The 22,320-nt window shown below is 40.6% G+C and overlaps 1 protein-coding gene across 3 annotated transcripts in view; it reads right to left on the reverse strand.

Annotated features, from left to right (window-relative positions):
* The window catches only part of EPHA3 (EPH receptor A3), a 235,566-nt gene that overhangs the window by 81,218 nt on the left and 132,028 nt on the right, over positions 1-22,320 (reverse strand). For all 3 annotated transcript variants that reach the window (XM_069785513.1, XM_069785512.1, XM_069785514.1), the window contains one exon: positions 28-183. In XM_069785513.1, the coding sequence (XP_069641614.1) occupies positions 28-183 (156 nt within the window). The remainder of the gene's footprint in view (positions 1-27; positions 184-22,320) is intronic.

Below are 22,320 nucleotides of genomic sequence, written 5' to 3' on the forward strand. Positions count from 1 at the left end.
AGCCCCGAGCATAATGATGCTACTCACTGGTGCAAGCCATGGATGGAGGGTCTTTCTCAGAGCGAAAGTAATTCTTTTCACACCTGCAGTTCAGAGACGCATCTTCGTAGGTAGAGCTGTGAGGTGGGCATTTGGCACACTTCACATTGCCGGCAGAGGCTTTGTAGAATCCAGGTCGACATGCTGCAAAATAATAGGAGTATAGTTTTAGATTCCATGGACATCTCCTTGATTTTAACATGTGACTTTGCTACTGCCCTGCGACCAATCCATATGTGGATCACATTTTGCAGACATTTATGGTCTAATAATAGAGATTTTTCTCATAATGAGGAAGCTGATGGAAATAAAACCTCTTGGTAGAACGGAGCTCCTCATGCATCAACTTGGATTTGCATTTAATTTTGCCTGGAAAACAAAACAGTGTATTTCACCACTAAAAAGAAACATTTTCTATGTTGCATTTTGAGATCCTCACTTATTTTTTTTCTCTTCTGGTTAATTTACCAGAACGTTGGCCCTATCCTGCATAAGAAGCTAACTTTATCCTCTCTCTGCTGCCAAGGTTTGCTTACAAGGGCACACTAATTGTAAACTCTGTCTCTTCAGTTCAGCAGGACTAAGCAAGCCAAAACCAAGAAAATAACCTGAACAGTGAAAGATCTATTCCGTGTCTGAAGGACCATGCTTCAGGCTCAATGAGCTGCTTCTGATACTGTCGGGAACTCTCATGGTCTGTACAATTTTTACATTAACACAGTCCTCTAGGGATGGTGCTTGAACTCACAAAAGCTGCTTGTGAAAAACTCTGGGTGGTGGTGTTTCCTTAACACTGGCACACTCCCTCTGTTTTGACTCCTGTTGCATTTTAGACTGATTCAGGGCCATGTTTGCATCAGAAGAAAAGAGCCTTTGAAGTAAGTTACAGAAATGAACAATTCAGCAAATAACTTTTTATGAAAAACCCATGCAGTGAAATAACACTGTTGACTTCTTTCCACCAAGATGGTATCACCATCTGGAAAGAAAAAAAAAAAAAAAAAAAAAAGAAGAGACCAAAAGCAGATAAGAATCAGCAGACTCTACTGTTCAGCTTCTGCTTCCCCCCAAGACATGCATCCTTCTCCAAATGGAATTTACCAAGTAGAAACATTCTGGCTGACACTGGTCACCCGCAGGTCGGTACTCATACCGGCAGCAACCATACACAGACAACATAACAAAAGGGAGTCCTTCTTAAAACGCGTTCACCTTTTGCTACACTTTGGTTCCACAGCAAACACTGCTTAACACACAAGCACACTAGGAAAACCCCAATACATTCTCATTACAAATGTAATGTAAAAAAAAGAGTAATACAAAGAAATACACAACTTCTTTTTGTGTCGGGAACCCAGACAGTTAAGCTTAGATAAAACTGCCCAGGACCTGTCACTGAATTAAATGCTAATTTGAAGGCAAAAGAATGGGTTCACCAGCCTTAGTGTAAGCCTAAACAGGGACACACTTTTTGGTTTTGCTTACAGAGATGAACTGATTCATAAACTTAGTATAAAATCCAAGATACAAAACTATGTGGTCTTTTGTGGTCATTCATGCACTGCCCAAACAGAAAAGTGTTTGGATGGGCAGCCTGTGGAAAAAAAAGTCAGAATAAAAATCCCAGCACCTTTGTAAGTGATGGAGGCGAGAGGGAAGCTGCAGCATTAAACTGGATGTTCAGCTTCCACGTTATCATCCAGAACCAAAGCCTAACTGAACATCTGGGTCAGGCAAATTTGTTGATCAGTTCCTGGTGCCAAACACCCACTGGCAAGTAGAGAACAAACCCTTGTACAGTTGTATGTCCCACTCTTCAAACACATTAAACATCTATTAAACGTCCTAATAAAGGAAACCCTCCTCACACTGCATTGAACACAGTGTTTCACAAGGTCGCCCTAACCTCAGCCACCCTTCAGCACTTCACAGCCCTTGCAAATCAAGGCACCTGGCCGCAGCTCCTACCTCCCACTTCCACGCTAGCAAAGCGGCTGGGAGAGACACCTCCCGCTCCAAGTTCTCTCCTGCGAGCCCTGAGGAAACAATCCCGAGCTTAAGCCTCTGAGGCATGGGCCCAACAGGCGACCTGTGAAAGCGGAATTGCTAAAAATGACCTTGTGGTGAAGGTCACGGAGCCTAAGGCCAACCCGCCTGGTCTGGCACAGCCCGTCCTCCTTCAGCCAGCGTTTCTTCTATCTCCATCTCCTCGAAGGCTGCAAGGGTGTTTGGGGATTTCCGTTTAACTTGAGGAAAAAAAGGAAACCTAAGCCCCTCTTAAACTCCTCCAGTAGGAGAAGACGCAGAAGGAAACAGAGTTAGCTTTTTTGGTTTTATCATTGTTATTGTTGCAGCCTTTTAAGACTCAAATCCCATTCCCTCCCAAATACTGCCCCATGGTACGTGTGCCGTACCTAGAGTGAGCCTCCTTGGTCTCCCTCCAGCTGACAGAGGAGCCTCAAATGATTTTACCATCGCTGGGCAAGGCACGGCACAGCCATTCCTGGCACGACCCAGGCAGAAAAGAACAGACGCCAATCCTGCTCTTTACCAGCACTAGTAACTAAGCAAATGCATTAAGGAACAAACATCGCACTACATCTGTCCAGCACTTTCACCAAAACTTCCCATGGAAACTTACTGCCAGGTATTAAACTCAAACGGTTTCACTTAACCATATCTACTTAGCTTGAAGGGACATTTTTATATTTATGGGCAGGCATACACAAGACAAAGATGTATTTATGAATACATACAGTATAATTTTTTAAGGTTTTAATAATTTTATATACTAGTTCAATGTAAAGATTGGAAAAAGACTAATAATCTAAAACTGAACCTTTTTCTGTGGTTCGTCCTCCTACAAGACACAGTTTCCACTGCTTATTAAGCATAAATTATTCATAGCATCGTAACACATGAGCGTTCTTTTACAGGATGGAACTACAGTAAGACTGTTTATTTGGGACACTTTCAAAGCACCTAGCACCAACGTTTTAATACGGCAATGATTTTAACATAAGTAAACAACCTTGTGTAAGAAGTGGACAGATTTTGTGGAGTGAGGAAGTAAAAGGAAGGAAGGAATCAAACCGCTCCATTAATAAATATCTCTTTCATCCCTCAGGTGAAAACTCGTGCACCTCATTTAAGAAAAGGTGGTGGTGGTGTGGGGCCAGATGGAAAAAAGAAGAAGAAAGAGGAGCATGCGGGAAGCACCCTCTTAACACGCGATCAGGCTTTTTCTGTTCCAGAGGGACAGGGATTTCACCGTTTCGTGCTTCTGCTATCACGGTACAGAGTGTGCCGTCGGGGCGGGGGGATGAGCCGGTTGGATCCTTGCTGCCCCGCTATGCCCTAGCGAGGGCATCCCAATCTCGTGTCTTCCCCTCAGGCTGTCTCGCGCTTTCTCTCTTTGTCTGTCAGACCAATTTAAGATTATTCACAGCTGCAGCCCAAAGGAAAAAAAATGCAATTATACTTGAAATTGAAGCTGGGAAAGGGGGGTGCCAATAGAAATGTTGTCAATGTACTTAGTATTATTATTCTTTTCCTAGTAATTTTTTAATTCTGAAATATAAGAGAAACAAATGAACCCTTCACTTCAAAAGGCATTCATTTTTGTTATGTCAGATAAATTGGATTACATGAACTGGCTTTTTGAGGTGAATACCATGGCTTTGGTTTCAGTCAGGTTGAAAACAAAAGGACTAGCATAGGAAGTCTTCACAGAATCTGTAATTTCAGCACAGGAACGAGCTGTGAACAACAGTTGCTTTTTCTCAACATCTTCTAGAAGCTAAGAAATCTTCCTTTCCCTCACAAGGGGGAATGATGTGAGAGGAAGTAGATGCAATGAGCTGGGAAGAAAAACTCTCGGCACGCTAAAAGTGTGTAAAAGAAACCTTGAGAGTTTTTGAATGCACGATATAAACTGTACAGCAAGGCTGTCTGGTTTCGCTTTTTAAGAAGGTCTCCTCAAGTCAGATGCCTGATATGTGTTGGCCCCAGCGACTCCTGTGATAACTCCAAACTGCAATATTATTTTAAAACTGTATGCAGTCTGATTTCAATCTCTTTTATTTCAGAGTGAGCCACGCTGACTTTACTGAAGTCCTGTTGTCCTTGTTACCATATGAAAATGAATTTCCTTAAGCTGTTAACTGGTAAGTCTGTCTCAGAGACAGAGGGTGGGGAAAGTTATTCCAGTGAAAGAAAAACAAATGCATGTAGCAACCTATGGTAGTTACTGCTTAAAGAAATGTGACTGTCTTTCCAACAGCAATGCAAATTTTGCCTCTGTTTGACTAACCTGCGATGAAGACTTGGTCCTAATTAAGGGTTAAATGATTCATTTAAATCTGAATTAATTTTAAATTAAAATATAAAGCTGTTAGTAAATAGGAGCATTTTAGTATTCAGACCCTGCAGCCCCCTGTACACAGAGCAATATCACCAACTCCCAGCCGTAAATACCAACTAACGACCTGAGCCCACGCTGCCTGAGCAGATGACTTCCCAGCCCCGGTACTCCAGGCCTGACAGGGCCTGCTCATTTCCCTGCACAAGGTCAAAGCAACTCTTTATTTGCAAAATGAGCCGCGCGCCCCAGTCCTACAGGAGCTCTGCCTTTTGTGCTCTGAAGAGAGGTGCGATGCTTCGAGGCAAGGCTCAAGCATCGCAACGCCCTGGAAGTTGGATATAGGCAGCCACGAAACCGGGCGTGCAACGGGCAGCTTCCACCAAACGATCGAGCGTGTCCTTCCTTTGCTCCTCCGCGCTTCAATAAAACAGCCTGGGGGCGAGATGCCACTGTGGCATTAAGCTACAGCATTTAGAAAAGAAGGGAATTCAGTCATAAACCTGTACAGCTCACGGATACCTTCACATTTTCTCGTAGCGTGCGTTAGCAAGACGGATGACGGCAACCCTGGGACAAGCCCCCTGTCCCTGTCCTCTGCAGAGAGGGCAGGGAAGCATCCCCCATGCGTGCGGTCCATGTTAGAGGGGCTTTGCAAACCAACCCCGCTGTCGCCTGTGGAAAGGACATGCCAATGAGCAGCAGCTGAGGTCCTTACACTGGACCTCAAACCGCAGGATGACCTGTGGCTGTGGAGCCGTGCTGGGAAGTGAACGCTACCGACTGGCCCACCTGGATGCCCGTGTAGAGCCTTACATCTTTGCAATGTTCTCAAGTCCCCTTTTAAAAGCATTTACACGTCTTTTTTTCTCACTACGCATATTACGGTCATGCTCTGGAGATGCCAACAGCACTATGTTTATCACCAGTAACAGAATTGCACGTTCACCCACCCATACATACACGCACACATGCAAAATGAGATGTAACACTGCTGTCAGCTTGTGAAAATGGATAGCGTAACAAGCAGCACAGATTAACCTTATAAAACTTCCAAAACCATTTTATTTTCTTTGGGCGAGTCATTTCTTTCCCTTCTTGCGCTTTGTTTATACCTTTGAGAAACAACAAAAAGATGAAAATCGTGATTAACTTTAAATGAAGATTTCAAAACTGTTCATTTCACGCTTCCATCACAAACTATATCCAGCCATACGTGTTACACTTGCTATATTACAAAGAACACCATGCAGATACGGTATAGTTCTGGCTCAGATACATGAAGCGTAGGAAATGAAGGTAGAATTCTGCCCTGAGCCATCTCGCTCTCAGTTTGTATCACATGTCATTCACAACACTGAAAATGTCTCATTTTTATCTCCCTTGTTCACGACGGCACCCCGCTTAGCAGGAAACCCTGCTTCATAATGTAGGTTTCCTGCAAAATCCCTCAGAGCGGAGAAACCATCTTCAGCAGCTCCCATTGTCCATTAGTATATGAAAAGCCACATAATCTATGGCATTACATATGTGCGCATCCTCTCTCTCTCCTGGGCCTCTAGGTACCTTCTTGCACACCCAGCTACCCCAAACAGGCTTCTACAAATTACAGCCTATTTTCGATTCTTATTTCCATTGAACTCAAGGCACACTTTTTGTCACCAGATCAGAGTAAACAGTAAGACACCACTTGAGGTAATAGGTCTCAAAGCTAAGCGCTACTCCTTACAGTAGAAACAGAGATACAGGGCTGAACGTCACTGCTACACTTTGACTACTCCCTGTGCCTGCTGAGGAGGAGGAAGAGGAGGAGGAGGCAGGGGCAGCCCTAATGCTTGTCAGCAGGTGGGGATCCCCACTACAGGCTACTGCCGCACAGGCAGAGCACGCGTTCTCTTTGCTGGGCTGTGGTGCTGGCACGTACGCTGTCTGCGCTCAGGGGAGGAGGGAAATAAGGCTGAGAAAGGCTTTAGCGAGGGCTAAGAGCTCTGGTGGGGATGGACCCCTTTACTGCCAAGGCAAGAATATCCCCAGAAAGAGGTAAGGACATTGGTGTTCTCTCATTGCCCGTAAGATTCTATTCTGTTTGTTGGGGAAATAAAAACTTACAATTATTCTTAGTATTCTTTGCATTCTTACATTGTCTTCCCTGTCGTCCTCAGCACACTATACATAATACCTGAAATAATTACAAAACATGTAGTGCTGGGACCAGCAGCAGAAGTGACCTAGCCATTTTTGCTAAGCATTATAGGCAAACCAATAAAATCTCATATTGCCTTTTCTGTGCACGAGACATACTTTTTATTCCAAAAATGCAGGCATAAAACTAAAAGTTGCATTTTAAACACGAAAGTGAATTCCCACCACTCCTTTCATTACTAGCTGTGCAATAGCACTGGAAAAATGCAACTGCTAGTTACTATACCTTATCTTTGGGGGGGAAACTACTGCAGAAGGAAACACGCATCATGTGTACTTTTGCATCTCTAGACTGGAAAATACCGTAATCACAGCCAAAGCCGCAGCTGTCAACTGTGAGAAGAAATCAACAATTAACAAAACTGATGCAATTTCTTTCCTATCACTAGGGCTCCTCCAACAGTAAGAGGCCAATAATCTGAGGGCTCAGGAAATGATCTCTCTTCTCTCCACTCTTTCCAACCCCTCCAGCCTTTGTGCCAGCAGGATGGACTGTGCGGTATGCGTGGGGCAAGGATTCGGTGCAATGTGACACTGAAATGCCTCTAGAAAAATACTCTTCGGAATGAGCACTTTTCATTTTTTATACCTGAAAGCTGCTGCTAGCACAAAAAACATACTCAGTAGTATTTAATCTTACTCGTGGGTAAATTTCTGCCTTTTCCTCCCCACTTCATATTTTATAGTGATCTGTGACCTTAACATATTTTAATCAGATGCTTCTTAAATTGGCTTTACTCCCAGGTCAAGTCATTCAGCAGAAACAATTCCCGTTCTTTGTTTAATAACTGTTACTGGCAGACATATTAATTATATGTACATAAGAGATAGCTTTATCCTGAGGGAATAACACTGCACCTTTCAACCGCAGTCTGTAATAGCTCCACGTTATGCCTTGCAGGCTTCCGTATCTCTTTTTATGAAGTGCATTACAGCCGTGATTGCTACCAGCAATATTGTTGGAAGTGCAATGTCAAAGATAGTATGTCTAAAACACAGCATTACAGCAAAGATGTTCTCGCTTGTGCATACACAAATATCTTATTTCAAAATGCGTAAGGCATTTCAGCTTCTTTGCAGGCAGCTTTGGGGAAAAGAAATCTTTCATTAATAGGAAAACATTGGGAACTGCAGCCTTGATTCAGAATTAAAGCAAAATAAACAAAGTTCTACCTTAATTCCACCCATACTTAGTGAATCACTTAAACAAGTACTTAACCAGGGAATTTAATAAACCCGTGTTTATAAGGACTGTCTTTCACTTGCCCTAAACAAGATGTTTTCCTGAAGCAAGGCCTGGACACACTGAGATATATTAAGCTATCATTTTGTCAAACAAAGAAATTCCATGTTCTGTTTTTTTAAAACTTAATTTAATCCACACAGAGATGAAAAATAACTTCCTAATTCAAGAAGCATTGTAAAAAAACCCCCTAAATTAAAGAAATACCAGAAAAAACCCCACCAGCATCAACTTGAACAGGAAAAAAAAGGTTGTACAAACACACACACACACGGAAGTTTTAAATGACCATTTGGCAAAGATAAAAAGTAAAGAGATACTTTTTCCTTGAACTAAAATTACACTACGGACTCCTCAAAGGCATACTAGACGTAGGATCCCGACAGCTTCAAACAATAATGTTTTCTAACATCAGGCTGAGTGCTGCAAAAGGATAACGGCGGTACCGCTCTGGTTTAGTCTTTCCTCAACCTCCCCTCTCTAAGTCAGAACTTTCGGAAAAACACAACCAGAAACAAGACCGACCAACCAACCAAGCCCCCCGCCCCAAGGCAAACCAAACAGACCTGGCAGCCTCTGTCCCACAGGACACGAGCTCTTCAGAAGATGTTTCCTTTCCAGCTCGGTGCCCAGGAAAGCTCCCAGGCTAGATTTAGCTAATAAGTGAAAAACAACTTTCATAACTTGGGGATGTTTATATAATTTCCCTGTGCCTGGAGCAGGCCAGATTAACAGGTTAACAATATGAAAGATAATATAAATAAAGAAGAAAAAATCAGTTGTCATGCAGATTACATCTAGCCCTAGCACTTACCCTGGTGCCTATCTTGCATTTAATGGTAGCACCATATGAAAGTGCAAGAGAAAGGCCACCAGCGGATGATCATTTGCCACCCCTCATTATTTCACCCTCATCCCTACAACCTAGATATTATTTCAAAGACTTGGAAACCCAAGGTTCAATATATCCGCTAATTTATTTTTTAACAAAGATTAATTATGATAATCCTCCATTGTCCTGTCCTTCATGTAGAATATCCAATGGTTTTTTTGCTATATCGGTCTCAAAGAATTTCTCTGACATTCCTCTCCGGTCTAGGTAGTCAGTGTGAAGTGAAAAAAATACATCTTTCCTTCAGTTTACCTTCAGATTTGGTAGCTTTTTAGCCAAATCAAAGTATCCTTGGTTTTTACTATGAGACAGGGAGACCAGCTGCTCCTGATGTGTCCTCTCTAAGCCATTCCTTATCTTACAAAGATCTATCATAAACTTATCTTCTCTGTGATGAACAAACACACACTTTTCAATCACCTTTTATAGGAATATCTTCTATGCCTTTGATTATACTCATCTCTAGTTCTGCAGTGTCATTTATCAGGTGGAAAATACTCTTATTCTTTCCATAATGCTTCTGACGAAACTGATTGATTTATATGTTGGACTACATTTTATCTCTTACCCTCTGTTTCTAACACATTTGGGGCTTTGTTTTGTTTTTTTATTTCCAGCAATCCATTGACCAGGCTTACCTCTCCCAGTTGCCTGTGTCAATGCACATATCCCAAACCAAAACAGTCGTCAATTCAGACGTACAAAAAGTCTACTTTTCTCTCTGGGAGGGAGAGAAGATGATTCTGCATTTACTGAGGCTGAATGCTCTTTTGGAACTTTCCACCCTTGTTAACACATACAGGAGAGTGTTGCTGTCCCCATTTTGAGGGTGAAAAAATTAATGCAGAACAGGCTTCAAATCCAGTGTTCGTTCTTCCAGTGACACCTCCTAATCAAAATGCTGCCTGGTGGGTTGTGGGATGTTACGTAGAGCTCAGCCCAGCTCCCCAATGACATAGGTCCACTACTGCAATTAGCATGAATTAGTACTTTTGTTAGTAGTCTCACCAGAGCTGTCAAATTAATTGGAAAAGAAATTTAACAAATGCCTTTCCCCTTAGAGATATTCTTTCGGGTCAGGGTTGAGGCATATTGTTTGAGCAGTGTGGGGGAAGATTATGTTCCTTACGCCCTCGCTGAACCTGTTTTGTTGATAAAAAGAGAGGACTTTGGTTTCTGGAGCTGTTAATCCAGTACCTGTCACAAGCAGCCCATTGACATAAAAAAGACAATATACCAGATTCTGGTTTAAAAAAAAAAAAAAAAAAAGTCTCAATTAATGGCCAATGGCTAGAATATCTATACATTCATTTTTCATGAACTCTCACTTTCTCACACCCCAAAGTTAGTTCTTTCAGTTGATCTCTAATTTGCAGAAGTATCCAAAAGATAGTGCACTGTTTTCCCAATTTTAAGATATTTCTGAATTCAACCACTGGAGGCAAGACATGGCTAGATGCATATAAGCCTTAAGGTTTAGGAAACAAGCACTGGAGATGCTATACTGTCCCCCCTTAACAAAAAAAAAAAAAAAAGAAAAAAAAAAGGTTGGCATTTTTAAGCACTCAGATTAACAGGAGATGAAAAGCTGAGATCGTGTGGCTATGGCTCTTTCAGTGAGGGCTACTGAATCCTTTACTGTTAATTTCACTGCCAGCCATTGACATACTGCTGCCTGAATTCACTGAGGTGGTGCTGGGAAAGGGAAACTCTTAAGAAGAGAAATGGTGCTGTAATGGCAGGTGCTTAAACCTGTATGAAAAAATTCCTGTGGTTTAAGCTGCTGTCATTACTTGCTGACATAAGCCTGGGATGTAATTTAGTGTATCAGAACACGGTCATAATTTGTAACAGTGTACAAGAAACAGCCATTGCTTTGCTAGTGATGCTGTTAATGCCACTTAATGGGTGTATCTATGTAAGTGTTTCAGTTCAGATCTGGAGAGCACTTTTAAAGCAAAATCCCAGTTCTCCCCTCTTGCCATGATCTGGGTCACAATGTAAAGGGTTTCCAGAGCACATGAATAAGTACACTGGAAGATGCACTCCTTGCTACAGGGAGTCTACCGGACCTGACCAGAGATATTCTGGAGTAAAACGTGCTGAAGTGGTTATGGTATTGGTACTGGGTCCTTCATACCAACCGCTTAACGCTACTGATCCGCTCTTACTTGGCCACGCTACTTGCTAATGCAGACTTAATGCATGATTACCAGCCTTCAAATATCTCAATACAGCCAGCGGTGCTAAAATTGTTAGATATTTCCATAAGAACAAAGATTCAAAAAGCCCTGGCAATGGAAGAAGAGAATGATTTTATTATTATAAAGCCATTAAACATATAGCCACAAATAAACAGACATTATTGTCTGTATTTTACCATATTTAATAGGACTTGAATAGGCACAAAGAGAGGTTTCAGTGATTACTAAAGAAAGGCTTTAAACCAGAAGACCAAAACATTACGGCTTCATCTTCGTCATAAAAACCTCTCTCCTTCATGTGCCTTTTTCACTGACTGTATTTTCATCCTTGCAGCAGAAAGCCTGAAAATTAAACAGTTACGGCCTCTGGGGACATCTGTGCACTGACAATCTTCTTCTCACAGCTGAAAGGAAAAGCCCAAGGCTTTTGCAAAACTATCTAACCATTCAAGTGCAGTATTTATACATTGTATGCTTTAGCTTTTATCAGGACTTCCTTGGTATTTTGCCTTTTTAAAAGAGAACTCTTAATTACTTAACATGCATTTTCTATGCATGCATTAAAAATGTCTAGCTTTGCAGGGTAAGCAATTACCTGCTGAACAAAAACCCAATTAAATGTAAATTAAAAAAACCCCCATAGTTCAGCATTTTTATTCACTAGCCTGATACCTGTGTGAATTCAAGGGGGGGTAGAATCTCAGCTGTTTAGAAAACAAAGAATCTGATGTATTGCATTTTACAGGGTATTTGCTACAGAATTAAATCTCTCCTTGAAGTGGGGAAGCTTTACAAACAGTAACAGCAACAAGAACTCAATATTCTCCAACAGCATTCACTTCGCAATGCAGAAAATTCATCAGAAGGGAGAGGAAACTATGTTTGCAGTATTGCATTCTGTATGTATTTTCTCTAAGAAATGATACTCTGTGCTAGTATAAAATGCCACATGCTCAATTAACAGTTTTCAATTCCACTGAAGCTCAACACTAGCAGCAAGTTAACACCACTGCATCTTATGGGGAAGAGAACTGAAGAACAGCATTAAAATACATTTTATGACTGCATTGTTTGATACAAAAGCTTTTGCTGTATAGACATCATACCGTTTTCTGACTGAAGGAAGAATATTGGAAACACAAAGGATTTAACTACATCATTGTTTTTATTTTCATTTTTCCTCTTCTTTCTTTAACAATTCAAAAGCAGAAACCACAGAGGCTGAAGGGACACACAAACCCCTCAAAAGTTGAAAGCATTTAGGCAAATCCACCACGAGATATGAAATTCTGCATCCGTCGGTACCAACTGATGCAGAAGAAGGGTTGTGATGGGTTTTTATCCTACTAGGAATATTCCCACCTACCCCCACTAGAATCCTTCAGAGCTGACTAAGAGTTTTAAGCCACACACTCTGCAGTTGAGCTGAAATAATTTTTCTGCTTCATCTTGGAAATAGGGAAGTCAAGTTACAGCTTGTTACTTTGCTTAGCGAAACCCTTATCAGAGATCTGTTTCTAAAAGACCTATTTTACTTATTCTGACCAAATCAGGCCATAAAACCTGATGGCACGTTTGATAATGAAGTAAATTATATGGTAGGATATTGAACAAAAATTGAATCTTACTGGGTCAGGGCAGTCTCTTGCTGTCTAAATTATAAGTGATATAGCATCACAGTGATGTATATGAAACACAGGAAATTGTTGCATATTAATAGAATAGTAGTTTAATCAGCCCTCCGAAGAATATCCAATATATTCAAGCACAGACAATTTTGATCTGGTTGTAACTGTAGTGAAAGGCCTACATTTTATCATTTAATAAAGCCTTTTAAATCTTCTATTATATGCAAAAATTAAAACAAGTTACAGCCATAGATGGTAGAGCAAATCTCAAGACAATGAAAAAGGTTTTCTTCTTTCTTGGCTAAGTCACATATTCAGTATTTCTATTTATTTATATTATTTTAAAGAACAAAAAAGCATCTAGAAGAAAAGCACTCGGCACACTAAACTTACAGCCAAATTGTATAAAATAGCACATAAACCCAAACAATATCAGCTTTGTTGTGTCCAAGAGACTGGACACAAAAGATTTGTTTTATTGCTAACTGAAAAATCAAGTTAAACAAATCAGTTCAGATAACTGAAAAATATTCTTCTTGGATGGCTTTTGGCAAAGCTATAAGAAAAGCATACCTAAGTCCTCTATTCTTTTTTCTTCCACCACCCTGTATGTCATACAGCAAGAAACTCCCTCCTTGCCCTGATTCTCATAAATTTCCTTGCAAAACCCGGGGTGTGCAGAGATTCAAGAAAAAGCAAGTGGAGCTTGCAAAGGCACAGACAGTATCCCCCACCTTAGAGTACATTTCTGAATGCAATCTCAGCAGTCCTACCCATAGCAATAGATAGTAAAGGGTGGATGACCCCAACATTATTTAACATGGGGTATGCAGCATATTTCTAACATGGACAAGGACTATGCTGTTGAACATAAACAGAGTAGCTAATTTCTCCAATGAAAACAACCAAGTAAATAAAGTCTGTTCTTGAAAAATAAAGTTATAACAAAAATAATGTTCTGATTATTAATATGACTTTGATTGGGACGATTGGTTTCCAGCACACACAACATTGTGAGCTTCCTGTCACTAAATACTACATTTGAAAAAATTGCCTATTGAACGTCCAGCAGTAAACATCACTGGGCATCGGACAAGAAATTCCCCTTTCAGACCCTGATTCTTAGATCAGAACCACACTGAGATAGATAAAATGAAGGTAATACCATCGCTTTGCAGAAAAGATCCTGAGGTACACAACGCACTTAAAATGATCTTTTTTTTCAACAAACAAGATATAAAACTCAGATCCTAAGAATCCTTGCTGTCCTCCCAAGCTGACACAGGGAGGAGAATAGGAAAAAGGTTCCTCCCTGACTCAGTTAATGTCCCACATCCATTACTAACCATGCGCATTTTTGAGAACCCAGGACTGATAGATTGAAATCTACACCTGAGGTAAAGGCTTTGCAGATTGGGCAGATCATATATAAGCTCCCTGGCCACAGCTGGAGGTCCCAGCCCCGTGCTGGGATGCTGTGTGCACCGCAGGGGAAGCCAGCTCCCGAGGCAGCCTGCTGCTTTGGTGCAGCTCGTCCACAGCCTGCACAAGGATTCAGCTTGGGACAACATCGGACTACAGGAAGACGTTACTTAAACTGTGTCTTTCTGCAAAGCTACAGTTCAGCAGATGATGAACTCTCATTTCACCACCAAAACCACAGAGCAAGTGCGTACGTCAGTTGTAAGCATCCCATACGCAGTTTTCCTCCTGCATAAGCGGCTCTTCTTCAGACAGATGAATCCAGTTAGCCAAAGTATAATAGAAACCTCGTAACAATAAAAGCAAAACCATTGATAAACATGCTCTGCAGCCAATATAACCCTCAGTGCCCATGTAAGTCAGTAAAGCTTTTATACATTTTTTTTTCTTGCTCCTCTCCTTGCTGCCTGCGCCGTATGTCGGATTAGATGTATACAACAAGCGACTACGACAAGCAAGTATAACTGTATTTTGAAGGCACTGTCAAAATGCATTAATGAAATGCCATATTATAGCATAACTAATCTGAAATGATCTTCCACTAACATGAATGTCACTAATACTGCAGTCTGCTATACTGACATCATGAAGTAAGACTAAGACAGCTTTCCACAGTTATAAACCTGGCACCATGGTTCCAACATCACTCCATAGCAGCTGATTTAAGTACTCACATCCCCACCTGGCGCCAAGAAAATGGCACACACAACCCTTCGTTTTGACTTGTTCCCATCTTACAAATTAACTGTGCAGTCAACCTCCTTTGGACTGCCTTCAATACTGACAAAATGCCCTTATCTGAACAACGCATGGCCAACAACCTAAGGGCAGGTAGCTTACTCTAGGACTCTAGTCACAATTTTCTCGACTGCTCTGTGCCAGCTGGGACAGGGATTATGACCTGCTGTGTTCAGGGACAGATGGTCCAGCTACGAACAAGGACACTGATTTGCACTGACCAGGAAGCCAGTCACTCTCAGATACAACTATAGTTCACTTTCTAACTCTTCCCTCACAAGGAAAACTTTGCTTGTATGTTAGGACTCACTGTTAAGGAGCGTTTTGCTCTTTTCCCACTTTTTCTCTTGGTTACAGAGAACACTGGGTTAAATGTGTGTACAGCAAATACTTGAAATAGGCTAGCAGCAACTAGCCTTGTTATTCTTGATGAATAATGTAACTTAAGAGCCGCAATACTTACAACTGATTTAATAGCTGCCAACAGTCCCACTTTAGAAAAGGGTGATGCAATGCTTATAAATTTGTCTTGAATCATATTAATCCCCCGGCTACCCTGCAAGCAGTTGGAAATGTTACTGCCCTGCCTGTTCAGTGGCACCCTCCTTTTGCTTTGCTTTACCTGTAGCAATGGTTCTCTGACTCCTATCCTCAACTTTTCAGAAGTTACTCAGAGACTGATACTACCATGATCAATTCAGTATGAGACTCTCACCCAATTTAATAGGTGGCCACTTCCAAAGTTCAGAAGCAAAGATTAAACTCAATGGATCATCGTGGGGAAGAAGGAGCAGCACTTCCCAGAGCTGGTTCTTCTAATGAACAGAGGGACATGTGGAACACTTTCTGCACATCCTACAATTATTTCACTCTGAATCTGCAGGGGAGGGAAATAATTATCTCAAATTCACCAGAAGAAACATCCAGCTGCCTAGTGGCCGGGGGCAGAAATTCTAGACTTCTGGTTTGTAGGACGATTTGTACCTATCAGTCTTTGTGTATCTGCGCTACTGACAGTTCCGAAATGAAAGCTAGTTCCACAGACACATGACTCCTTAGAGAATTGAAACTGCTGTGACCAACACTTTCAATCCTCTTGAAAATATCGGTTGTTAATATCACATTACCAAATTCTAGATTTGCATTTAATACTGAATCCCTGTCCCCTTCTCCATGCACTCTCCAAAGTCTCTGATAAGGTTGGGACTTTATCTCATTCTTCTTACAGAGTCTTTTCTCCACCTTTTACAACTGTGGCACAACAAAGTCAGAATAGGAGTTAGGGCTCAAGCAGCAGTAAAATGTTCTATAAAAAGGATCTTTGTCCTGAAACTCCCGGCTTACAACGTGCTTACCTCACAAGGTTAAGGCAACACCACGCCAGTCTCTGCAACAGCATAACAAGATTTCCAAAGTGGTGGGGGAAGGAAAATAAAACTCTCAGACATTAGGAATGCTTATCCATGGCAGTTTCATTGCATATGGCTAATGTTCAACTACTTTAAGAAAGCTCTAACAGTAGCCATCTCCCAGCAAAACCAACCCATTTTCCTCTTGCAACTGAAATGTGCGAAAGGATACAGTGGAACTCCCTCTCCATTTTTCTCCAGTCTTTTGAGTACTTCAGGTTTTCTTACAAAGACAATTTTCTCTAAGAAAAGGTTTAAAAAAAGAAACGTGTGGCCCTTTCCGTCCCAGAAAAGCATTGTACAGCCAAAACAATTTCAAAATGAAGCCTGTAAGCAAATATCAAGTTGAATTTTCTACTGGACCATAAACAGAGGGAAGGAAATATTTAAGGACATAAAGAAAACAATAGAAAAAAATCATAAAACAACAACAGGAGGAGAGACGAAATATTTTAATTAGCATTTTACCCATCTAAATTCTATTACTTTAAAATAAGCCTACTACCTCAACACTCATTTGCACTAAGATACCACAGTCCAAGTATAAAGTAGAAGCTGTGTGCAGTACCTAAGTATTATCCTTCCTAATAAACAGGAGGAAGTTACTATGATGTTTTCATAGCCACATGTCCTGTTTTCAGCTGGAATAAAGTTAATTTTCTTCTTAGTAGCTGGTATAGTGCTGTGTGTTGGATTTAGGATGAGAATGATGTTGATAACACACTGATGTTTTAGTTGTTGCTAAGCAGTGTTGAGACTAATTTGAGGTTTTTTCAGCTTCTCATACTGCCCTGCCAGCCAAGGCAGTGCACAAGAAGCTGGGAGGGGACACAGCCAGGACAGCTGACCCAAACTGGCCAAAGGGGTATTCCAGACCATGGGATGTCATGCCCAGTATGGAGGTTGGCCGGGGGCACCGCGGCTCAGGGATTGGCTGGGCATCGGTCAGCAGGTGGTGAGCAACTGTATTGCACATTTTGTATATTCTGTTATTATTATTGGCGGTAGCATTTTCCCTTCCTTTTCTGTCCTATTAAACTGTCTTTATCTCAAGCCATGAATTTTACTTTTTTTTTTCCCCAATTCTCTCCCCCATCCCACTGGGGCATGAGGAGTGAGCAAGCAGCTGCGTGCTGCTTAGTTGCCAGCTGGAGTTAAACCATGACACCAAATATTCTATGAATTCCAGATTACTAAAATAACTCAGTTTTATAAGAGCTCTTGAAACAGTTCCAACTTCAGCAAGAGAAGAGTTGGCCTACATGAGCAGTTAGGAATTCATGTGATTATTCAGTCTTCATGTTCGCTAAATTTAATATTGGCTCTTTGGGGATGGACTCCCAGAGATGAGACAGAAGCGGGCCAGTTGAAGACGCTGCCAAGTTCAGTGGTGAAAAACTTAGAGTGACAACCTGGTTATCTAATTGTTAGCAGCAGGCAGCAGCAGTTTTAAGTAGCAAATTAATATGTTCGAGGGTTATGCAAAACAAGAATAATTTACAACAAATTGGTATCAGGAGCACTTTTAATCAGCCATGAGCTAAAAATCCTGAATTCCCATTAAACCAAATTGGAAATGCGTTTGCTTCTACCTAGCCTGATTTTGACTGCAAGAATGTTGAGTAGCTAAACCAGATTAGTAAGGGCTTGGCTTTATCCATAGACTTTATCTCTCTAATTATATAGACAAGACTGGGAAAGTGAGCATATGAAATAACGCAAAAGTTATTAAAAAGTTATTACACAGACCAGCCTTTTGCCACATATGGAAAACAGGGTCCAACTCTGAGTCCAAGAGATCCCAAATGACTGATCAGCTCCTGAAGCAGTGATTTAGTTCAGGGGTAGATAAAGAGAACAGAAAACAAGAAAAGAAGTGAGGGGGGAAAAACCCCAACCCTCTCCTCTGGAAAATTTAAAAGGTTGTTTCCAGGGGTGACACCAGTGAAAGGGAACATGATTGGATTATAAATGGTAAATAACCAGTCAGCCTGGGAAAAGTAGGTAAACTCTGAACTGAAAGTCCTCTCAAGATCCCTGGCTGCCCACTTTGATGGCCCTGCAGTAAGGTCCTTCCTTACTCTCTCCCACTTCAAGACAGAGCCAGGAACTTCTTGGATGGGCCTTTAAAACCCGTGAGAAAGAAATACTTGTGCATCATCACATATTCACAAGTTGAAAAACAGACCACAGACAACAAGCACCTAGGACTGATCACTGTCAGAAAGGACACCAGACCAGGAAACCACGCTTCCCCATCCATTCTACATGGTAGTCCCTAGATTTTGTAGAATTACACCATTATAACTGGCTAATAATGTTTTTCTCTTTCGGCAATTGCTAAAGAAACTTCTGTGTATCAATATTTTTCTTAGCTATATCTTCATACTTTAATCTGAAGCTTTGCATTTTTATAGCCAGCAATAAAATAAGACCAATCCTCCTTTGTAGCAGCTGAAACATACTCCTAATGGATACATAAGAAGTACTTGTAAAAATAATTAAAAAAAAAAAAAAAATCTTTCAAAAACTCCTCTCAAAATCCTCACTTTTTTTTTTGTTTGATTTTTTGGGTTTGGTTTTTTGTTTTTTTTTCTGCTTGGGCTATGTTTAGAAGCAGACAACAGAGTTCAAACATGACTGACTAGCCACATCATAAGAGGTTATCATGAGCACGAGTAACTGCATTTGTGTATGTTCTTCACCTGGTGTAAATATGAGACTGTAAAATGCACTTGTGTAAGCTTCCTTCACTGTTTACCGTGGGCTACAGGCATGGCAGATATGGCAGATCCTCACCCTTCCTCCACACCGCGACTTACTCAGCTGCAGTAACTCCCATGCAGAGCTAAGCTCTAAGAGAACAACTGCAACCTGTATCAAACCATCGCAAGAGGTTTCAGCAGATCCAAAGTAATTCAACCATGCGTCTGTGCTCTGGGTGGAAACATTCAACACAACTTTATTTTGGTTTGCTGATGCTAATCACATTTCAGGTAACTGCTAGAGACAGATGGACCACCTAAATGTGTGTATTAACCTATTTTAGTTCCATGACTGTAAATCTCTCTGTACATCTTTTGCTTAACGGTCATTTATATCAGCTGATCTTAAATAGCTTCTTAATCAATTCCAGTTAAAACAAAATTAGCCTGAAATTAAGCCAGAATCTATAAAAAGTAGCACTAGCTTAAATAAAACAGTTTCAAACAACCACCTCACCTAAAGCTACACAGCTTGCAGATGCGCTAAACAAGAATATAAGCACTAAATCCAAGTAAGAGTTTCTTAAATCAGAATAATGTCCACATATGTTTGCAATTATCTAATTAAGCTGTTCTCACTAATCAGGACACCAGCATATCTAATGGTAAATGTGGATGCAAGCCAACAGGATTTCCTGATAAACATAGATCAAAAATCTATGTTAAAATACATATTACAAAATGACTGATTCTGTCATTTCTAAAATTTCTGTGGGAAAATCCCAACTCACACTGAAAAGAGGCCAAAACCATACCAATTCTACAGCAGTAGTTTAATTATTTAATTCCCATATTTTACGACAGGACTGCTTGTCCTGTCTTTCCATTCTCATTGTCTTTCCACAACAGTATTCCAGGACTTCTCTGTTTTTTCACTTTTCTCTCTTTACTTAGTTGAACATTTCTTGAGTTTTCTTCCTCAGCTCAGAGCCACGTCACCATTATAGCTCCTGTGACAGCTCTCACCCTAGTGTGCAAACTAAACCACACCAAAACATCACAGTTGTGTTCTCATTATGTTCTCCTTTTCCTTTCACCTTTGCAATTATAGTACAAGAATGATTTTCTGTGATTTCCTGAAGGCTTACTATCACATAGATAGAGCAGAATATTTCCCTCATTTTTCAAAGAATAGTTTCTAATTTTCCTTAGAAGTGGTAGCGAGGAAGGATTTCCCGGTTGTCCTACAAATGAGACTTTCATCTTCACAGTTGCCTGTAAAGTGCAAGTCACCCACCCAGCACTCTTATTTTGAAGCTGTTTTACTTAGTGCTTTATTTCCTGTAACATGAAGTTTGGTGAATGCAGCTGTTTCTAGGATAACTTCCAATTTGGACGATGATTGATTTCTGTTAGCTTGATCTATGATGATTCAAACGCTTCTTGTTACCTGATACTTGCACAGACAAATATGAATATATACATATTTATATGTATAAACGTATGGGGGTTTTATATATATAAGGAGAAATGTATAAGCCCTAATAAATAAATGCAGTACCATTAGTTGTGGGAATTTCTTATTAGGAAGAACAATGCATGTATTCCATTATTTACTGATTTATACCCCTAAACATAAAATATTAGAAACGTAACACAATCATTTTCAGTGTTAGTATGTTGATTTCCTTTAGCTATCTGCTGTTTAATTAAGCTAAACATAGTTGTTTGAATATCTGAGATACAGAGTTGCCAGACATTAATAAGAACAACCTGTGGTACTGTGCAGAAATTGAGGTTCTCTTCCACATAAAGCTGATTCAAGCAGCTGATTCAAGCAGCAGACTACCAAACATATTCCTATGTCAGAATAATCCTTTGTTGGAGTTCAAGATTTCTATTACCCTACACTCAGCCAAATGGCCTACTGAGTTCCAGCCCGTTCCAACTCTTTAGAAATATTCATTCATTATACAACTCCAAGACCTGCAACTCCTCCTTTTACAACTCCTGAGGCTGCAGGTTGCTGCTACACATGGCTGGAGCTAGGCGCAAGCAATGCAAAGTCCCTCTGTTATCCCACCCGCTAATTTCCTGCCACCAAGATTAAGACCTAGCACAGAAGAAAGGTAATAACAACATTCTCTGGTTTATTTTACTGGTGAACTTTGGTATTCATAATGAATGAGAGAAGACAAAACCAAAAAGAGAGCAAGAAGAAAGACGATCACTTACAATAAGCTGCTGAAGTTTTATTCGAATAGAAAGGATTTGACCTAAGTGAGCCATCGAATAAAAAAGAAAACAGTCTTTGGAACAGCAGTGCCAAAATACAGTACAAGAACCTGCACGGCAAATATTTCCCGAGATAAAGGGGAAGCTGGCAGAACAAGCACACCCACTGACTGATGTGAAAATAAATACAACCACATTTAGTGACATACTGGATCATCATCAAGGCAGTGTCTGAGTTCTCCAAGGACCACTAGGCAACTCCAAGGATATTACCCATCCCCATAAAATGTCCTGGGCTAATGCTATTGCAGATGTGGCAAATGCAGTTGACAAGACTAGATAAACGGATTTAAAACTTCAGTCAGTCCATATGGGGCATTTCAGAGAAATCAAGGCTGCATAGAGAAGACAAGCTAACCAAAAGCAGACAGTACTAAACTAAGGCCATAAATAGCTGTGCAAGGGGATACTTCCGCAGGAAAAAAGTCAATACAGGGTTGGTAAGTAGAATGACGTGTTGCTTCAAGATCATACTTTTGAACTTCATGCAATAGCAAGAGTGAAGCTACAAGCAGAGCATCTTACATTCTTATCAAAACTTCACAAAATACTGTTGTATTAGGGACAGGACAGTGAAATTTCTGTTTTGGAGTTGAAGAAAGAGTAGCATTCCCAGGCGTGTCCAATCTTTCACCCAGTATGCTGGGAGGATTTGGTCCATCTATCTGTTACCTAGTGGTGAAGTGCATATGTACAGTGTTTACAGTAAAAATGCCCACCAACTCTGTCCAGAAAAGCATCCAGAAAATGTCAGGAAACAGAATTCTGCATTTGTTTAGAAAGACCAATTTTTAAAAAGTGGTTTCAACAGCTAACCAGAGGAAAAGAAAAAAATGCTAAAATTTAACACTATTCATAAAAGCCTAGGAGGTATTCATAAAAAGTGAGGCAAGTGCAAGAGAAAAACGCCTGTAGTCAAAAAACTAAAGCTAACATCTTAAAAGATGAAAAGGAAACTACTAAAAACAAATAGCGTAATGATTTGGCAAAGGAGATTCTGAGATCACCATTTCAAACAGAGGTTTCAAGGTCGGATGTGACAAAGAACTACTGTAGAAAACTAGCAGTACTCTCATGTAATAACCCAAAGCTAAGTACAAAATGACTCCAGAAACTCTTTTTC

Source organism: Haliaeetus albicilla, chromosome 6 (assembly GCF_947461875.1).
Source record: "Haliaeetus albicilla chromosome 6, bHalAlb1.1, whole genome shotgun sequence".
Taxonomy (NCBI): domain Eukaryota; kingdom Metazoa; phylum Chordata; class Aves; order Accipitriformes; family Accipitridae; genus Haliaeetus; species Haliaeetus albicilla.